The sequence below is a fragment of the Photinus pyralis genome, unplaced genomic scaffold (genome assembly GCF_008802855.1).
Source record: "Photinus pyralis isolate 1611_PpyrPB1 unplaced genomic scaffold, Ppyr1.3 Ppyr1.4_LG6, whole genome shotgun sequence".
Taxonomy (NCBI): Eukaryota; Metazoa; Arthropoda; class Insecta; order Coleoptera; family Lampyridae; genus Photinus; species Photinus pyralis.
In genome coordinates this window covers 16,754,839-16,776,646 of record NW_022170663.1, presented here as the reverse complement: position 1 = coordinate 16,776,646, position 21,808 = coordinate 16,754,839, and the positions used below count along the sequence as shown (strand labels likewise).

General features: G+C 37.7%; 1 protein-coding gene across 5 annotated transcripts in view; it reads right to left on the bottom strand.

Moving 5' to 3' along the window:
• Positions 1-751: 751 nt before the first annotated feature.
• Positions 752-21,808, bottom strand: part of LOC116174298 (frizzled-2) — a 164,973-nt gene continuing 143,916 nt past the window's right edge. For all 5 annotated transcript variants that reach the window (XM_031492192.1, XM_031492194.1, XM_031492191.1 and 2 more), the window contains one exon: positions 752-3,626. In XM_031492192.1, the coding sequence (XP_031348052.1) occupies positions 1,674-3,545 (1,872 nt within the window). In that variant the 5' untranslated portion in view covers positions 3,546-3,626 and the 3' untranslated portion in view covers positions 752-1,673. The remainder of the gene's footprint in view (positions 3,627-21,808) is intronic.

Below are 21,808 nucleotides of genomic sequence, written 5' to 3'. Positions count from 1 at the left end.
TCGCATTTGGTTACTAGCACAGTAAATGACGTAATTTTAATCGGCATGGACGTGGCGATTTAGTTGAAATGTTAGTGTAGTTCTTATCACAGGATGGATAACATTAACACCCATAGACACCACAGAAGTTCCCAAGTTTAACAAACCTCATCAATTTTACTAGGAAATCGACATGATCTACCCATCTTGGACAAACTTTGAGCAAAAGTAGTGTAAAACTTTGTTCACACTTCTTTGAGAGCAGTAGGTGGGAACTGATTCTTATACTAAGCATTTGTACCATGGCGCAATTCTCCAAAAATAACAAATCTTTCCGTCTTGGCCAACATTTCCTTGGAATGTCAAAATCAGGGTGGAAATTACCTAAAACAAACAATGATCAGAATTTGCCACGTTATTCCTAATGATATCTGTATAATGGCAGATGTAATCTGGACGATGTTATGGGAGTCTATAAGTTATTGAATTTGAGGAGATGATGTTTAAACAATAAAATTTAATCAAAATCGTATACATACTTGAAGCATACAATTACTGAACTATATTTACTATACACTCAGTTACAAATACATTCTGTACACGAATATTAAAAATAACATAAGAATTGTGCTTCTTCCAAATAAAAAATTTAACAATAACGCAATGCGATTCAGGCATGTTTTCTTTTAGAAAAAAATGAGAAATTATGCTTACTTAATCAATTTTGTGCCTCAATAATTTGATATGTTCCTATAGTACAAAAATTTCTTTATAAAGCATACTTACTTTGGATACAATATTATCACGGATCTTTTCTTTAAAACTATTTTTTACTTATGCTTATGACATCACGCTTTGCAGTTTCCATAATATTTATATATAAAAAAATGTATGTACAAAAAGTTGGTTATACACAAATAAAGTACAAAAGATATCTGGGTGGATTAATAAATATTCCATATAAAAAACTTACATCTATTTTACCTCTACAAGAATATATTAGGATTTATACAAGAAGTATATTAGGAATCATAAAACGCTCTTTCAATTAAATGCTAAAGTGTAAATCGCAAAAATGTTCCCCATCTGCACTACGAATAAATATAAAACGACTATGGCACGTGGATTGTTAAGTCTTCAGGGCATTTTTCGACTATTTGCATTTACATCATAGCATTTAACCCACAATCACTCTACCTAAAGACATGCAAATCACATCGATTTATTATTTGCCTATTTTTCCCATTAAAATATTTACGTATATTTTTTCTCACATTTTTTTATCATAGAATTTTCTCATATATGCAAGTGCGCGTAATCCTCCAATTTTTGAGGTAAGATGAGGTAAATAGACACAACAAGAAACATATGTACATAAGATCTATGTAAGTTAGGGAACATGAAACTTCCTATATAATTTAATCAGAACTTTCAAATAACTTCATTAAAATCATAGTCAAAAATATTCAATTATTTCCATTTAAACAAGTCCTGTTATACACAAACTGAGTAGTAAACAATGTGTCCACCAAATATAAAACAACTAATTAGATGGCACCTTTAGACTAGAGAGCTGTGACCGAGTGGCGAGGGGCCCAGGCGGTCACTCAAATAGGCCCGTAGTTACTCAACGAAGGTCCAGAGCCAGGAGCTTGGTGAGTTACGACTACAGGTGTGGCCCCATCGCCTGGCTGTCATACGTGGCTCAACGGTGGCTGCTTGAGTACGTGATGATGGAGGTGGTGCTGACTGGCAGAGGCCACGCTACCGGTCGGCGCGAGAAGTGATGCGCTTCCGGGCCCGGCGACAAGATACTGCGGCGGCGGTTTGCCCGGACGCGTTTTTATTAGCACGGCGGCGGCCCCCGTACGATCTGGATGTCCGACGAGTCTCCTCCACAGTCTTCGCCACGAATCCACAGTTTTTCCAGACCAAATCCACACTCCTGACGTGATTCCGACAGCCAAAGCCATAAAGTATTTCAACATGACTACGGAATACAACGGTCCTTCTTTAGGACGCCCGCCCGACAAAACGCTGTTCATACAGGGGCACGCCAGATGCTTCAGCCACTCATCGTGAAATGCGCACTCGTACAGATAACAGCCTATCACAATCGTCGCAGGAACAGTATAAAGGACGCTGAATATTCCAATTCTGATCATCAGCTTTTCTAGTTTATCGGCCTTTGAGCCGCCATCTCCTTGCTTTTTGATCACGTTGCGTATTCGAAAGAGCGACACGAAACCGGCAAATAAGAACGTGGTTCCCAAAACTAGATAGCACAGTAGCGGCGCCAACACAAACACTCGTAAATTATCCATGTTCATATTTCCAACGTAGCAAACTCCAGAGATCGGATCACCGTCGACAGCCCCTGATAACAGTACGCTCACCGTCTGCATTGTCGGAATCATCCAAGCGCATAAGTGGAAGTACTGAGAGTAATTGGCGATGGCTTCGTTACCCCACTTTAATCCCGCGGCTAAGAACCACGTGAACGAAAGGATAACCCACCAAATTGACGAGGCCATACCAAAGTAGTAGACCAGAAGAAAGACTAAGGTGCACGCGTTGGTCCCCGTGGAAGAATATCGTATAATTTGGTCATCGCACGCGACCTCTTTGTGCCCGAGTACAACTCGAACTAAGTATCCCATGGATACCAAGAAGTAGCAGGCGGATAGAAATACAATTGGTCGTTCGGGGTATTTGAAACGCTCAGTCTCGATGAGGAACGTGGTTAGTGTCATTAGGGTGGACGCGGCGCACAGGCTCGACCACAACGTTATCCATACGATGGCGAATTCTTTTTCGTCCGGTTTGAAGAACGTCTCCTTGCACGGAAACGCACAATTTTCGACGCCCACCACGCTTATGCTTTTGTTGAAGTACGGCGTGTTCTCCAGGGGAACTAGTGGCATTTGACACGTGCAGTTGCAATCCCGTCCTCGGGGTGGTGGTTTTATTTTTTCTCCTGGAGGATCTGCGCAGTTTTTTGAATTCTTACAGACTTTGTTGTGTTTTGGCCGGGTCGTCGGTGTTTTAAATGATGATGATGGTTTGTGCGTCGGCTCGTTTTTGTTCTGATCCATGCAGAGCACTTCTTGCGAGGCGCCGTAAATCGGAAACTGCTCGCACTCCATGCGCTCGGGCCACTTAAATCCGTATTGCTGCATGAGGGGTTCGCACCCGTCTCGGGCGCGCTTGCATAGGTTTTGGCACGGAGGAAGAGGTTTTAGGTAGTCTTTTAGGCAGATAGGTGCGTACATTGAGCAAAGGAAGAACCTTAAGTCGGGCGAGCATTTGATTTCGACCAGCGGCCAGAATTGGTGCACTTCCAGTCCCGCTTCCTCTTGGTTGTCGTGATTCAATTCGTTCGGCATTCGAGTTTGGTTGTAACCGATTCCGCGGCACATCGGTATCGTAATTTCCTCGCAGCGCCCTTCGCCTTCGGACATCTCCGAATGGCTGGAGGATATGATCGAGTTTTCGGCGAGAGACGACGCTACCGTCACTAAGATTAATAAAAAGCACTTCATCGTGTCCGATTTTCCACTACACATAAGTTTATTCGAGTCGCTAACAGTTGATCACTTTCGTCTGCATCGATTGGGACGAGTTTGGGAATGTTGAAGCGGCGCAATCTGAAACAAAAATTGATCATTAGTATAATATTTCGCGTCCGCGTGAGTCATTAAGTAAATTCCTAACGAAAAATGCACTTAATAAAAAAAACGCCCCTTAGTATCTGTCAAATCACGCACGACATTTCACCCTCACACCATTACAGTATTAAAACTCCCTTTAGCCCCCAAGTCAAACATGCCTAGACATCCCATAACTGCATTTCTATGGCTGGGAACTCGCACCCGTAGCAGTGAGTAATGCTGCGGGAGATTTTCGCCAATATCTCCCAAATAAATTTGGACGTAATTGACATCCGGTCCTTTGGGGTGGTGCCTAATAGATCAAAGAATGACGTCACGTGCTCAATACTGCAATTAGCACACGGTTTCTCAGCTTTTAATTCCTCGTGTTGGGGTTGCGTTAAAGGGGCGTGAAGAAAATAGCATATGTTTAAGTATACACGAACCGCTACCCTTTAATTTCCTGATTTATAACTCTATTAAGTTAATGGTAAAAATATTGCGAAAAGTCCGTTTCGTTTATACACGCAAATTTTATTCAGGAAAAACAAAAATCGATTTATTTATGCAAGCGAAATTTGCATTTGAAGAGTGCATGTGCGTGTCGAAAGCGTTTAATTCGAAATTCATTCATCCATCAACTCTCAACACGGTCTCTCGTTAGCGAAATCAGACGTTTATTCTTACTTCAATTTATTGGTTTTACATTTTGCAAATGCACCAGCAGACGCCTGAAAAGCAAATAAGCTCGTACTTGAACCATGTTTTAAATTTTTAATGTACGAGAGTCGATGTACTCTCTGACTTGCACGGCGCATTTATCATCACTCGCATAATAAAAACCACCCACCGTCCACCACGACATTGTAATTTTACAATACGATCATGTGCAAATGTAAAGAAGGTAATGGCTATTAGCCGTACTCACATTACATAACTTCTGGGATTATTTTTGTTGAACATGAATGTCGCTAATTTATGTACCCCTTCAGTTATGAAAGTGTCCTTCATGTCAATTATGCATCTGGTTCACGGGATCGCCTTACATTTTCGGGGAATATACGTTTCCATATGGTCTTTGTCAGAACCTCAAAACAACAATCGTTAAGTTTGATGATAGCACTCATTTAAATCGCAGTTCGTTACCACTCTTTGTGGGGGGCACAATAGGTCGTGTGTCATAAATTTTTTCAATATATGCTCTGCTCATAAAACGTTTTGCAGACCAATCTGATTGCGGAAGGTCTAAACGAACGAACAAGAAATTCCACAAATTCTAAATTGAAAATTTATGACAAAACTTTTCTTGTGCGCCAATATACGCCACACGCGGGTCCTATGAACTACCTAAAGTTTATTTTATTGTTGAATTTCAGCACATAATACGCTTTCAGGCTACTTTATCATCATAGCAAGTGACCAACTTTAAATTAAAAATATTTCTAGTGCTTCAAACTATGTCTGCGCATTCGATCATTTTGGCATCCGTTACACTGCGCAATTGATACTTGGCTGAGTATTGCTTCTTTCTATTCACTTTTCGGCTTTGGCTGTCATCTCCAGTCAGTGAAAACCAAAATGTAAATTTTTCTTGTCGGTTATCAATTTTTTGGATTCTACACGCCAAAACATGTTACAAAATGTCTCTTTCAGGTCCGTGACAACTTTTTATTGCTGAATTTTATAAATGCCTTTTCTTTATTAATATAAAAGTCTATTTTATGATCTCCCATCCTAATGGTCAGATCTTGTCAGTTACAAATTTTTTGAATTCTAACGGCAAAATCTAGAAGATGTCTTGTTCCTGATGTAAAACAAGTACACAATGTTATAGGCAATGTAGGCCCTTTTAATACAGCTAAAATTTTCAATGGGCTCCACTCCTCCGCTCTACATTTCTAAATTTTGAATTGTGGCGTGTCACTAGTGCTCTTGTAAAATCTCTTGAGAAACGCCATACAGTGTGGCGCACTTGGACTAACCATTCATAATTTGTTTAGCAAAAATTAGTAATTTGAGTATGTATTGAATTTTTTCGTAATTGAAATCTAAAAAAATTCTTAGATCTAGTGATGCTTTGGAGTGAGAAAACCATCTACAAACAAAATCCTCGCGTTTGTACCGTACGAGGCGACCTGTAATAGCGGACAAACGGATCTTGGTACTTGAGTTACCTGATGTGGCGACAACACCCTGCTTTGGCCGGAATTTCGTTTAAGACGGGAGGCCATGGCTAACCCCCATGATCAATGGGCTATGTCGTTGGACTAGAGCGCCGACTGGGTGAGCATTTGGCGAGCTAGTGACAGCAGAGTGCAGACTGACTAGCGGAAGGTATGCCGTTCTCGAATGGCCTACCTCGAACCGAAACCAGGCCTGATTTCTGCTCCCCTCTAGAAGCTAGCTCTACTGGCGCCTGGATAGACGTACACTTGGTGGGCTCTGTGGTGGGTGGGGAACCGAGGGGACAAAATTTCATGCGTCTAACATGGATAACACAATCAAAACCAATAAACCAAAGGGGGCGTCCCAGGATGGCGCTAAACAAAAGAACCATCCACCTCCAGTGATCCAACCTTGACCCAGAGGTAGAAGGGCAGACGGCTTCTGTTACCTTAGGAAGGCGCCTCACTGTAAAGCAGGACATTGCCCTCATTCTAGAACCCTGGGTAGTGAAAATCGAGGGTTTCTGGTTTTCTTTGATACACGACAAGAAAAACCTCGAACATGTAAATTAAAAATTTAAAATTTTAAAATTAAATTTGAAATTAACTGTAAGGGAGCCGTCCAAAAGAGTTATCACAACCCCAAGGTAACGAATATTCCCCATTACAAACATCTCCTTTGAGAAAAACGTAGATAGCACCCTCTTGGGGGATACCTGTCGGGCTCTGCCGACTTACAGGACAAAGTAGATTTTTTTACCAACTCCATTGTGGTCATTTGAACAGGCATGTCCTCTGAGGACTGCCAAGGCACCCTTTTACCATCCCTAATGGTGCAGGGCGCTTGAAAAGCAGAAAACTCAGTTGGGAAAATAGAGGTTTGCAGCTCTATAGACTCCCTCTCCTCTGCATCCCGCCTAAATAGAATTCAAACGAAAGGTTCATATTATAACCTCTCTTCCCTCAGACGAGAGGATGGTTCCTACACGGACAACCTTTCAAAGACAGCCTAGTTACTGAGAGACGCCCATTTTCCCAGCGCCATACCCTAACTGGCCAGAGGTAACCCCCTCAAATCCCACGGAGAATGACTGGGTCGATGTGGCGAAGGTGACCTGGGCGATGAAATCCTTCTCAGCATACAAATCACCAGGATTGGACAGCATAGTACCAGCCCTCCTGCAATGGGGACATGTTGTTGTCATCTACCTACTGAGCCTTCAAAGAACCATCTCGCAACCTTGCACGTTTTTGCACTGGGTTATCAAGAAAGAACCTGAGGTTACTCGCGGCCAACAAACACATGCACCGCGTGGGGGTTTGGTAGAATCACCATCTTGTGTAGAAGATGTTACACAGACAATGAGACGGCACACTCGCTCTAGTCCAACTGAGTCGATTCATGTTGGGGAAATCCTGGCTACGATTAGAGCCGCCTCCTCTTCTCGCATCCTTAGGTTAATTTCACGTGTGAGATGGCTTAAGTAACGTTGAGTGGTCGGACGACTCTAGTCAGGGAAGTAGTACAAAGGGCCCGAATTAGAGGCATAGGTTCACCCTGTCCACCCTCCCATCGTAATCCAGAATATCAAACTGTGTTATTTGTGATTAAAGGTTAGTCTCGTTTGTAGTATTTCTTGAGACGACAATTTTACATTTCTTGGATTTAAATTCCGAGTTAAATTCACTTAAACATTTGATAATGGTGTACAGGGTGTCCCATTTTCGACACTTTTATAGCTGTTATCAAAAAAATAATTTAGGCGTCATTTCTTTTTTGATCCAACTTAAAATAGTGAAATTAGTTTGATAATCTTGGTCCACTTAAGAAATACGGGAGAGAATCAAAATATGTACTGTCGATTTAAAAAAAACCCTATACTTTTTTACTTAAAAGAGCTGTTTATTACAACATTTCTTTGTAATAATAATAAATATACGGGCTCAGGTAAAGAAGTTATCGGGCCTAACCTCGTTTTTTTAATGGAACACCCTGTATATTTTAATCCAAAAAGATAGCATATTCAATTCTCTTTCAAAAATAGAACACTAAAAAAATTGCAATCCTTTCAAAAAAATTCATAAACTTTTTGCATCTGACCCCGTATACTTATTTTAAAAGAGCAGATTATTCAACAAGCTTTTGTATTAAACATTTTTCACTAAGAAAGTATAAGGTCATTCTGAAATTAACACTTTGCTGATATACCCCGTACCTACTAAGCGAGCGAATATATGTTTTATGTGTTGCTCCATGTATAAGTTGAAGTAATTGAAGTAATATCGAAAGACGATTGTTGCTAAGACTTATATTTTTTCTTTTTTCTTTGGACTATCGATTTCGACGAGCGAATGTTTAATTTTTGATTTTTAAGTTTGACCCAAAAGGAGCATATGACGCATATATTACTTTTCTGATTAACAATTCGGGATGTCCATTAAGTTAGCCTCCCCCCCCCCCCCCACCCCTCCTACATCCAATTTTTTGTAAACTACTTCAGAATGAATTGCTAATTAAGTAGTCGCCAATAAAAAAAGTTAGTGTGTTGGCCGTTGTGCACAAAAAAATTATTTTTGTTTGGGTGGGGCTAAGTTAGCATTAAGCTACACCCCCCCCCCCCCCAATAGAAAACCTTACAAAAGTAATTAATCTGCTTATAATTAAATGCTTATTTGGTGCTATAGTTCATTTTGAAATGGTTTAAAAAATAATTTGATGCACTGGGGGGCCTGGACGTCAATTTTCCCGGAAAACTGTACGACGAGCTCTAAAAGTGCACAAACTCGACCGAATTGAACAAAGAAATGGGCACCGCGTCCTCCAAATATTACACTACTAGTCATTTGAAGCCGGTTGTGTTCAAAAAGCAGAACCTGCCCTAATAAATGATCTTCGCTACAGGATAGTCCGGGATGACGTTTATAAACGTTAGGGATGAATTTGAAAATTACGTGTAGTATTCTTTAGCGCAAAACGGTGAACATATTGGATGTTTTATTAAAAATTTGTGCATCTACTATAAACGCGCACAATAATGGTATCACTGAGAATTTTTGTAAATTAAATTAGAATAGTCAGTCCGTCCAAATGTGCCAGTGCATGATATTTGTGAAGAGCATTTTTTCAAGAGCTTTGCAATGAAATATTAAAAGTGATACGTCACAATTCAAAATTTACTTATATGGATATTTTGGTTCCCCTCGATCCTATGGAAACAGTTTTGACCATTTTGTGATACCTAAAATCGAAAAAATCGCCCATTAAAAGTATCACCCCATATACTAATCGATGCTAAACTGCTCACAGGTGTACCCACCCCCCGAAATTCTTACTCGAGCTCAAAAATAAGTACTCAATATCACCTTCAGGGTTGCTTTCTCTCGGACTATGCGCCCGTTCCCAAAGAAAATTTGTCCCCGCCAGCATATTTCTTCATCGGAATTTCTCGCGTTCCGAATCTCAGATTATTCCCTTCACAGGAAGCGAATGATCAGGAGTGGCGTTTTTTATGGATAAATATTCCCCGGGCGAATTTTCAAACGCGAGGTTAATTAAAGAACCTTAAGATGAAGGGGGAGGATTTTTAAGACGTGCATATTCTTATATTCGAATTATTATGGTGGCATGTGAAAATTCGGAAAAGTAAATTACCCCCAAGATTTGTTGTCCCTAAAATTTGGAACTTTAAACCGAAAGATTTAAATAAAGTTCAAATCTAAAATATTCGCGCCATACAAAATCACCCCGTAATATTCGCGCATGGAAAATCACTATCGTAATGTTAACCCCTAATGAAAACTCCTGATTTGTGAATTATTTGATACAGAATATATACGCACTCAGATATTTCTCACCTGTAAAGATCACCTCTCCAATATTAGGGATAGGATAAGGAAATTGGCTCCCCACAAACCTCGCCCATTCGCCCATTTTAAAAAGTAACAATACAGTCGCCGAAACATGAGGGCCGTAAATATTTGAATAATTTCTACTATTCATAGAAGGAACTACATTTTTTTTACAAGGAACGTTACCGGTAAATTAAAAAAACGAATCGTGACTGGCAAATTCATGAACCCCAATTATTAGTTCTTTGTGGTTAGCGCCGCGTTAGCATAAATTGAGGTTTATTAATGTCGTAACGGGCTGAAAATTTAAATGATTGTCAACGTGAGTGGAAGCAAAGTCAAACAGTCTTTAACGTATTATTTATGACACCATAAATTAAGCTACACGAGAAATCAAAACGAATAACAATCAGGCACTTCCTTTCTAAATTTTTCAATTGACTCACACTCCCACCATGAAAATTAAGCCATTTTACCTGACGAATATCGAAAATTCATTAGGTATGCAAATCGAGCTCGCTCTCTTAACGAGGGGCCCCAGTTAATTTAATTTAAATACTGCCTTGGACATTACTTTTATTGTTACTTCTCGCCAATTAAGGCGAATCTGATAGCGATTTTCGAGGCGCATTAATGAATTTAAATTTTCCCCGTCGTCGTCGCCAAAGGATAAAATGCTAATAAACGCCGGTATCTGCATTTTCGCATTTTGAGATCTAGGAGCGTAACCGGGGCCACCCCCGTCACACGTATTGAATAAGATCAAACGGGCCGATTTTCGTTCACTCCCTTTCAAAGCGTTCGGCGGTGATAAAAGATTTACGAAACAAAAAAAAACGGCATTGAACGTTTGCAATGAAGCGGCACTTCAAATGTAGAAAACACATTCAATTTCGGATCAAATCTAATTAGGGCAAATGAAGTAATCAACCCAGTAGTCGACTGCTTGCGGGCAAACCGCTTCCAGAGCGGCTTTCAAGCCCATTTGAGTGTGTCATTCCAAATTCGTTTCAATCAAATTGACCGACACGTACCTAAAACGAAAAAAACTAGTTCTGGCGTAAGGTACCTTCGTATAAGAATGCTGTCACTAATTTTATGGCGTTCCGCGCATTTTTTTGAGTGTCAAATTGTACGAACTCCGCGATTTATTTTTTGGGCTTCTGCGAGCGTAATAAAGAAGTAACGAAAATGACTTAATATTGAAGCAAGATTTACATAACATGTTTGTACCATTTTCTTTCAAAGAACTATTTCCATCACCGTGCGATTGACGCTCGGCTTTAAACAACTTAAATGAAATGGTTGTGAATGTCAGGGTTGTATAAATATAGAAATAAATAAAAAAAGACATACCTACTAAACGGCCCCACTGAGTGGAGGTATGAAGGGAGGGGTTAAGGTTCAGATTTTCAGTTTATTTTCAGAATTAGGTTGGTTATATAGAAGAAAAGAGCAATGTAACGTGTAATTTATGACGGGGGGTGTCCTGGCAAAAGGAAGCAAACGGCCATATTGTTATTTAATAAACTAAACTGATCAAGTCAATCTCGAATGTCATTTTGGTGTCATTTAACTAAGTATGCGAAATTTCTTTAAAAAATGGTGTCAAGTTTCACGTTTATACCATGCGCATATTCTAAGGACATGCTGTTCCTATAATCTTTTTGAAGGAGAAAGAAGGGGGAGGGTTGATAAGTAAGCTGCATGACGGTAGCGGTTGAATTTTGAAAAACCTCTTCTAATTATTATATTATTTTTCTATAATTGGTGGGGTGTACACCAGACTTTAATATTTAAATTACGCGTTTGTTGTATTTGGTTAAAGACCTGGAAATACAAATACAGCACCACATTTAATAAATACACAGGGAACTACTTGCCACACTCATAATTTATGTTGTTTAAATATTCACCCCTTATGATAAGCAAGGGGGTTAATAAAGCAATCATATATGAACCGACGATGCGTCTTGAGCTGCTTAGATTTAAATAGACAGATGGTTAAATCATTTTGGGCACATGTACAGTAGCTGTCTTGTTTGCATATATCTATAAATTTTATATTTGATTATTCTATTAATTGTTAGACGAGGTAAAGTGCAAATTATTCGCTTATTGAATCATGACAAATAATGGCACAAAGAAAGATGCTTTGGTACATCGATTCAAAATGAATTTCAAGTTATCAAGTTGAAATTCCCACTGTTAATTTTGAGTTAGAATTAGAAACCTTTACGATTCAAAATTGCATAGTAAATTCTGACGCCATCACAGTTGTTTCGTCGCGTAGGACTATATAAATATCTTTTAATCCGATTATTTATATAGTCCTACGCGACGAAACTATATAAATAATCGGATTAAAAGATATTTATTACAGTCATATAAAAGCGCCAATTTAGTGGATGTCGCTAAAAATCCTTTACTATAAATAGTACTCAATTTTTGGGGCACTTCTAGCTCGAGTTTCTATTGGCGACACTAGAAAGAGAGACCGCGATTCGGGTTTGAAGAAACTTAAAACCGCGTGACAAAATTCGCAACGGAAAGTAATTTATGGGTGCCCGAAGTTGACTACCCCTCGAAAAGGCGCGCCGTGCAATTTCATCCCCAGTGAAAAAAAAACTAAATTGTGCGCGTTTGCAAGTTCTTTCCGACGACACCAGTTGCAGGAAAACAATCGGACCGAAACTGTAGAAGGATAGCAAAAAACTAAAAAATCACCACGTTCGAGGATGGCGCCCAGATGTCGCCGACCCAACATTGCGTAGCTCCCTCCCTAAAGTTGTTAGCCATACAGCCCGGTAGGTACAGTTACACTCCTCCTCTTTCTACAAGCGATCTTCCGGAGGCCCTCATCTGTTGCTATCCACTCAGCCGGCCAAAATGAGATTAAAAGCTACCTTTTTTCAAATAAAAGCTGCAAAGTTGCTTATTTAAATTTTTAAGAATTCTGAATTTCTATGTATTTTAAGGAAATTTTATACTTTATCTCTATAATGAAGAATCGTATGAGAAAATATCTTCGGCATCAATCTGCCCACCCTCCACCCCTACCAAAGGGGATGCATAATCATTCAACTTTCAACCGCCTAGTGGTGATATTTGAATCACTGTGGGATAGTAATGCTTTGTAATATACGCTGCGTTTCAAAAGTAGTCACCCTTAATAACTTGACCTGATGCGATTATTGCTTTGAGTCGATTTTGATATCGAGGGGAAGTTCAAAAATGGTACCTAGAGAATTTTAGGTTTCACTCATTCGCCCCCAACCACCCGATCACGAAATTTCAAATGGTACCCCCTACCTTGTGATACGCCATTTGAAAGGGTATAAAATTCTCTACTCAACCGCGATAAAAAACAATAAAATCGATGAATTGGTTCTTAAGATAGACCACACAGAAGGTATCAATTATAAATTTTGAAAACGAGGGGGGGGGGGGGGGGGCGCGAAGGGATGAAATCTAAATTTTTCTAGGTACCGTTTTGAACTCAATTGTAATTGAACCTCAATTTCTAAATCGACGGGTTTCCACTCAAAGCAATAATCGCATTAGGTCAAGAGTTATTAAGGGTGGGCACTTTTGAAATGAACACACAGTACGTTTGATATCTATAAAAATAATATCTAGCTCACTCTAGTTTAACCTTCTAGTGGCGATTGATGAGCTTATTAAATATATATAATTGTAATCCCACATTTCATTACCACGATATGGGGTTGAAATAACCATCCATTTTTGTAAGGGATGTAAGTGACTAAAGTTAAACTGAAATAAGACCAGTTTCCTTAATTGATAACTGTATTCGAAAGCGCCATATAATCACACCTACTACATCTAAGTGGTTCAATTGCTATTCATCCCTTTTGATAAAAGTTCAGGGTGCGGAAATTAATAATAACAGTTATAACTTTAGATTCGAGATATTTTCTCATAGGAGTAGTATAGGGCCACCTGAACCAGACAGTCACATGGCGCGCCAAACTTGCACAAAAGTGAGGGTTGCAGGTAGGGCGATCGCGATTTTTAGCCGTTAGTAGTGGATGATATTCGGTATCGATGTTTTGCACATGTAAACTCGCGCAATTTCGGACGTTGGCCCGGGGTTCACGTTTACTTCCCTTAATAACATGCGGGTGTTAAAAACCAAGCAAAATTTCATGGGTTTTAGGGGTGGTATGGGAAATAAGAGATGGAAGGCCGAAAACTTGCAATCTTAACCACCAGATGACCCTCCATCATACCCAAAAAAATTGGTATTACTCCTCGTTTTGCAGGAAATGACCCATGTTCAGTATCTAGTCCTCGGACTATTAACAAAATGCTAAAGTTTGTGTTTGAAATTTTTCGAAAGAAATTCCCCTTATGTGATAGTTTTGTCCGTCCGTCTGTGTAACTCGAGAACGAAAAGAGAGCGACGTCAAACTTTCGCCAATCGATTGCTACGACTACGAGTTCATCAGTGCTAATGGAATATGAGCCGGATTAAAAGTCTTCCTTCTGAATGTGTCAAAAAATTCCCCTAATGAAATTCGTATGCGATTCTTCGTATTTTGTTCATTTTGTGACGAATTACAGCGAGAGACGAAGCAGTCAACTCAAAAAAGGACACTTTAAATCATTGTGGTTCAGAATTCCGTATAAAATTGTCGACGGGTTATTCTTTTATTAATTCTCAATTGCCGAGAGTAGTGAATCCTTACTGGTTTGCGACAGCGCTTCTGAAAACAAGGGCTTACTTCGGAAATGGAACCTGAAAAGTCTTGAAAAACCTTCGGTTTCTTAAATTTGTTTAAAAGCTCTTAGAAATTGCTGGTGGCTCGTCAAATGCTTAAAGATAATTCCTTAAAGATTCTATGATAGCTCTGAAAAGGCCTTGGCAATATACAGGAGGGAATTTTAAGGACTCGAAGGTTCTTGACTACTCTACCTTTAAAGACTCGGGGAAGCTTTTAAAGATTTTCAAGAACTCAAAAGCTCTTAAAGAATCTCTCTTAAATACTTTTCAAGTAGGACTTTTAAAAGCTCGATCAAGGTTTACAAATATGTTATACATTTTTGGAAAGTACCTAGGTAACTGTCCGTAGTACGTAAAGAGTCTTAAAGGCACTTCAAGATTCGGGTATTGTACAGACCAAACTAGGCTCATCCTTGTACCTTTGGTTGGATTGGCGTTAGGTTAGGAGTATAGAATTCTGACGGATATCATCCAGTGTGTGATTGAGTACATATAAGGTGTATGACAAATTTTTTTACAGTTGAATCTTCATGTTCTTAGGATTGCTCCTGCTTACTCTCAATCTAAGATATTGAAAAAATCAATTAATATACAGGGCGTTTTTTGACGAATTCTAAAAATGTGTTAAACAAGTATAAATTTTGCATTGTAAAACGCATTTTTTTAAACCGAAATAGTTGGGTTATAAGCTAGTAGCATGCTATATTTTACTTTCTTGGTAGATTATTAATTGGGAGGAGGCTCTTTACACATAAACATTTAGAGGCTGGCATACATTCAAAATCTACGCTACATGATGCAACTCTTAGAGAAATTCTCCTTCCTCCAACATTTTCGAGATATTCACAATTAATCCTTTACATCGCCTATAGATGGGTCTCGTCTAGGCGATGTTACTGCCGTTTGATGGTACCCTCCTCCGACACTCCATTCAGCAGATACTTGTACTAAAAGTTTTGACATCACCACCGTTTTCGAGATAAGTATTAACTCTTAAAGTTTTGACAATCTGTTTTTGAAGTATAAGGAATATTATTCGATCACGATAAGGGGTGGACGAGGACTATGGTTGGTAGACAAAATTCTAAGACCAAATGGTTGTCCCATGTAAAAGTTTGTACGTTTTACTTTCAAAAGCAGCATCTCAGGAAATAATTCATGCGGGCTCCCCCCCTAAAGACAGCGAAATTTGATGGCCGTCTGGCACACCTTCAAGGTATAGGCTACTTATTGCAATGCCAGGACTCTTGATCATTCCCCTAAAAGTAGTTTAACACGGCAGCCTGATGCTTTGATGTTTGATATAAACACGAGTTCAAAAGTGATGCTGATGAAAAAAATCAAAGTAGGCTGAGTTTTATGCTTCATGAAAGTCTTCCATAACTTTTAAGTTTTAATCCTAAACAATACATGCTTGTAACTGCTAAAATAATGGCAGTAGTTTTACTCTTGACTAATTTTTAGAATTAAAAAAACACCCTGTATATTAACTGATTTTGCTAATTTTTTCAATATATAGTTTGAGACAAATTAGGGGCGATCCAAAGCACATGAATATCCAACTCTAAAAAAATTGTTATATACACCTTAGTATATGCACTCAAGCCGTGGACACGATGTATGTAAAGAAAATACTACAAATTGTAGCTTTCTTAACCGAAAGTGACCACAAATATAGAAATATACAGAGTGTACAATTTAAATTCCTTTTCTGCAGTCATTTAAAGTCATAAATGATAAAATATGCAATTTCCGAGGCAATTTCGCAGTCTAGGGTCACCTTTGGCCAAACTGAAAGTGATGTAAAAGTACTACATTACGTACTATATTTCCAGCAAACAATTAGCTTTTACTCATAACTCACCAACATTCATACAGACAATTATGGCAAAATTACAGGGATGGTTGAGCTACGCTATGGTTTACACACGGTATACTGTTTCTCATCAGTCTCTAAAGGGCGCAAGAAACCAATGACGACACTGTGAGAGAAAACATTTGGTGACTCAAGAAGACTCTTAAATGCTTTCTTCAAATTTGTTAAACACACTTAGTTTTAAATCTCTGAAAGTCTGTTGAACATTCTTGATACCTCTTAAAGGGCGAATACGTTTTTAGAGGCAGTGAAATACTTGTGAACATTCTTAAAAGTCAATTCAACCCATAGATCTACGGGATATTCGGAACCATAGAGATTCCGCTGTAGGAGATTTTGCGCCCAAAGATTCCCTTCAATCAAAATTTGCACTATATTCATTCGTCATTCATCTCGTAAATTATTGGTGATGTGCAAGTATTTCAAGCAATACGTACCGGCAAATTCACCCAAAGAAACGCCCCAGGTCAATTCACTTTACAATACCCGTTCCGGAATATATTCACATTGAAAAACTAAGTACGATCCCGTGTGTTGTGAGCTCGGTTGTGAGCTTTGTGAAAAAAAGATGCCTAAAATTTTCAGAAAATTCGCCCTGACAAATCCCCCTGTTCCTGTAGAACGGAGCTATTAAGAAGTTTTCCAATATTCAATACTAATGTCTTGATACGATTACTAAACAGAAGATTTAAATAATTAATTGATTATTATCGATATCGATATTTGTTACATATGTTACAGATGCAATTATAAAAATTATCAAATTGTGTCTTATACCATAACGGTGTTTTATTTATAACAAATTGTGAACAAGATTTTCGGTTCCTTTTTACAAAAATATGATGAAAACACATATGTGGGATGTAACTTTGGCACTTGCCCATTTAGGCAATTTCTATTTGATGAAAACAAAATCTATTTGAAGAATGTTTTCTCACGATCCAGGAAGCATGAAATGCAAACACAGATTGCATGACGTAGTCAGATTAACAGAAGGTGCGAGGAAGAATAGTTTTGAGTCCGTGGAAATTCAGATCTGCCTACTTGGATTCCGTCTATCTGGCCAAGAATTCGGAAGCGTGATCGTAAAAGTCACCATAAATTGTGGGTTCCCCCAAAACATGTTGACAATTCATGTAAAACACGTACTACCGATAAGAACTGTTGGTAGCGTATAACACGTCGTCATTAGTTAAATATTGAAACTTATTTCCGGAAAAAGAATGTGAACGAGACCAGCTGCTGCATCCCGTAATCAAAATCAGGTCTAATATAAATAAGTTCGTCGAGTATTTTTGGGAAGAAAACGTAAGTGAAAGGTAAATATTTGCCAGCAAAGGCAAAACAAACATTTTTAAGTTAAAAGTGTGGCGGCAAACGTTCTTTACTAATGACATCTGACGAGTCTCGTAATATAAAGTCCAGTGACTCTAAAAATATTATCATACCGGTTAGATCACACTATCTAATTCAATATCTTAATTGAACAAAGGTGTTGTATAAACATGTAGTTGGAGGAAGAAGAAAAAATGTACAGAACCAGTCAGCTTCTCTGAATTCAACGCCAACTAGTTGTGACAACAAAACTCCTGTGGATTGTAGGTTTCACCCATACCATAATCTCCTTCTATCCAAGGATACAAGCCAGTTAATTTAAATAACTAGCGTGTTCTTGGATGAAATCCAGATTAAAAAATTTGTAGGTAAGTAGGTGCAAACGCGTACGAGTTTAAAACGTATCAATCAGCTTTAAGAAGACACGTAAAAAATTAGGATATGTTAGCAATTTAGATAAAATATTTAATTTAACAACTGCGAGAATCGGTCCCCTTTTTTATTTATTTCTCACCCGGGCAACCTCAGCCAGTCTCATTAAAATTCTGAAAGCGAGGCTTCGCCCAAGTTTAAGCAGCTTAGGTGACACATTTCCTTTAAACAACTAACTGCCTTCCCATTTAATGGAAAAATAAAAGTAGTCAGATTGCACAAGTAGACTGCCGCTATTACTCAACTCGTCGCTAAATTACCCGTTTAGAACTTGACGGAGCTTAACGTGAAAAAATTCTGAAGGCTGCCATTAATTTAAATTTGAAATGTGGGGAAAATAATGAAAGATTAATGGACGGGGATTACCTCGATTACGTGGGTGGCGATTTTTTTTGCGGGAAAGAATGATCCTGATCGGTTGACCGTTTTATGCAAATTTTATGTACCATTAAGATTAGTCCAATTACGAAATTTTAACTGTTCATTTTTCGAATTCTTGTGTTATGAACTAATTTGTCATTTTTCCATTAGCGCTAATAGCCTGCCACTTTGTCCTAATCCGCTGTAGTTCATTACCTTGCACCGTTGTAAATTAGGGAAAAATTGTATTTGACTACTATATCGTAAAATAATTCAGTTACACGTTTTTACAATCTTGTATAGACAAAAAAAGGGGCTATATAGTTAATTTGAGTAGTATAATAAATTCTTGTTTATCCCCCTCATGCGCAACGCATGGACGTTTCCGAAGATTCGTAGTATAAATGTCCAAAGCATATTAATCACCTTAAAATTATGGTCGCTCTGTACGTTGTAAAGTAAAAAAAGTCAGTTAAATTTATTCATCTTTCCTGGCACTGCATAATTCCAAGCACGTTTAGGTTTATGATTGTCTTAGTTCAGGAATATATAAATAAAGATGATGGAAAATTCACGATCTGTTGCTTTTTAAAATTTCTAATGACCTTATGAAAATTGCGGCCAAATTTACTTCTCTTAAAAGCTAAGCAATTTACTCCTTTGTGCATTTGTTGCAAGTATTTTTCAACTAGATTTTAACTAGATTATAACAATTAAATGCAAGATTAACAAAATAAAATAAAATGTAAAATATAAAAAACTTGGTTAAAACATTTTTGGTATAGAAGTGTTGCTAGAACAGATATCGCATTACCTTTCTTTAATATTATTTGCTTTATAGTGTCTCAATACCCATCCCTAAATAAAACATCCTGTTTTTGTTTTCAAATAATTTCCAAAAAAAATTTTTGACACATGGTTTTTGAGTCCACCGCCATCTTGAACTTTTTTAAAGGCAACATTCAGGTCATGTGATATCGTCATTAGAAAGCTTATTTTTTTCGTTTTCTTACATGTAAGGTGTTAAATTTCAGAAAGTTCAAAAAAGCTTCGCGCAATCTAGCCACAAAAAGTAATCAAAAATTTAAAAAAATGATAGGATGTAATAGAAATTAGTTTTTCCCAAACTGAAAGATTTGTTTAAATATCTTGCAATATCCTGAAACTTAGACCTATCAAATGATTTTCTCCCTGAAATAATGGTAAATTTGCAAAAGCTACATAAAACTGCACCTACGCTTCTGTCGTTGTAATTAGAACTAGCTATGGAAACTGAGAACCTCATTTCTTAGACTAACCAATGAGAAAATTTTCGATTTATGGAAAACGAGACTGGGAAACTGATTGCTTTAAAATTTTACTTTACCACTATACGATAATAATAAATAAATATAATATATAATAAATAAATGATAGAACTAAAGGGGGCGTGTACGAGAACCACAATTAAAAATTTAAATTTCGAGGCGTTTTTTATAATCGTGGTCCTTGAGGATAAACTTGCGCAACTGTTTCTGAAGCTATTGTGCGAATGGAACTAGCAACAAAAAAATTGAATTTATAAATAATGACGTGTCGTGAGAAGCCCATTTAATGAAATGTGATTATTTCAGTAATAAACAGATTATTTACTTAAATCCATCTAGAAGAGTGTAAACAGAACTACAAAAATTTCCCAATTTGCAATGATGAGATGCTAACTTCATAGACACGTTATGGAATTTCTTGGTTTGGACCAATTTAGAGAATAAGTGCGACATTGTCTCTTTCTAAAAAATAGTACATTATATATCAAGGTAGAGAAGTCCACTATTATTGCCTGAGCACCAAGATTACATCTCGAGGCGCTTGCGCCGAGGGGTGGAAGGTGCGAAGGCAATAATAGACTTCTCTACCGTGGTATATATACTATTTTTTTCACTACTAGCACTTGAAATCCTCTAAATTAACATATTATATTGATAAGAAAGTGAACGGTTGGACAGAATTTTTTGTTTATTAATTTAACATGTCAATCAAGTGTGTATAAGTTCAAGTCAAACAGGCCGGATTTTGTTCTGTCATTGAGATATTTTCAAAGAGTAATTTTGTTCGAATTTTTTCAAAATGTGATAATTTTAAGTATGTAATTTCTCTGGAAATGGCGGATGGTGGCAATTATTCATTTTAGAGAACTTGTCTAAACGTTTATTGAGCGAAATTTCGGGTTGTGTTTTCTAAAAGTGACAGCGTGACAGTTCTCATTTTTGACTACTAGTTAATAATAAAAAATTATTAACCACTTTGAACAAATGCCGAGAAAGCCTACTTTACAAGTGGAAAAAAGGTTAATAATCATGTCATCAGACGCTAGTAGTGAAAAAAATAGTTTTTGATATTGAGACAAAATTTGAGAAGAAATTACATACGACTCTGTAATCCAGCCTAACTTAGTCGATAACGCTCACAAAAGGGCAATCTCTAATTGCAACCTTGCCTTGAATGTTTGAATTTTGGAATTTCGCGGATTCTCATAAAAATCGATTTCTGATATCGAGAAACGCAATTTGGGTAAAAACCAAATGTAATTTCTTACTCTACCCTACTTCTGTCTTCGATATCTATAGTGATAATGCAACCCTACAACGTGTACTTTAGATTTACAGGCTTTGAAACTATTAAAATCAAACCTTTTTTTTACTGGATAAAAGATCCAGTGGAAAATTTCATGCTCTTTCAGAAAAGTATTCTTAAAAATCTGTGTTGGAACGACCGTTTTTGAATAAAACACGAGTAGGTACACAGTAGACACGAAAAGGCAATCCTGCAAGTTTGTATTTGAAATGTTTTACTAGGTAAAAAAAAGATTTATGAAACCTATTTTCTGTCCCTTCGACAGGTTCTTTTACAAAATTGTTGTAAGAATGACGGTAATCGAAGAAAATATGATAAACTGCCAGTATACAGTGTCCCAAATTCGAGGGTGACCATTACGATCTCGGAAACCGAATGAGACTTTCGTTAAATGGAGGCAAAGTTCCACATTCTAGGGCCGAACTTAGCTTAAAAAGAGATGGAATTCCGAATAGCTTCGGAAAAATCGAAATTAGGCGATGCTTTTTTATTTTTTTGTGACTATTCGAATAACATCAAATGATCGTCATTTTTTCCATTATATAGGTACCTATACGTATACGTAGCCCGTTCGTTTGGTACTTTATAAACTTGCAGTTAAAATAGAAACAGCAATAATGGACCATTACGAATTAAATTTTGAGTTATTGGCGTAAATAGCAAACAAAACAAAACACAATGTGGATAATGATCCATAGTGACAATTGAACGAATTAATTTGAACACTAAGGTAACACTGTTTGACATTTGATTCGAAGGATATTGCAAATAAAACAATTGCCTCCAAAGCCTACTACACCTA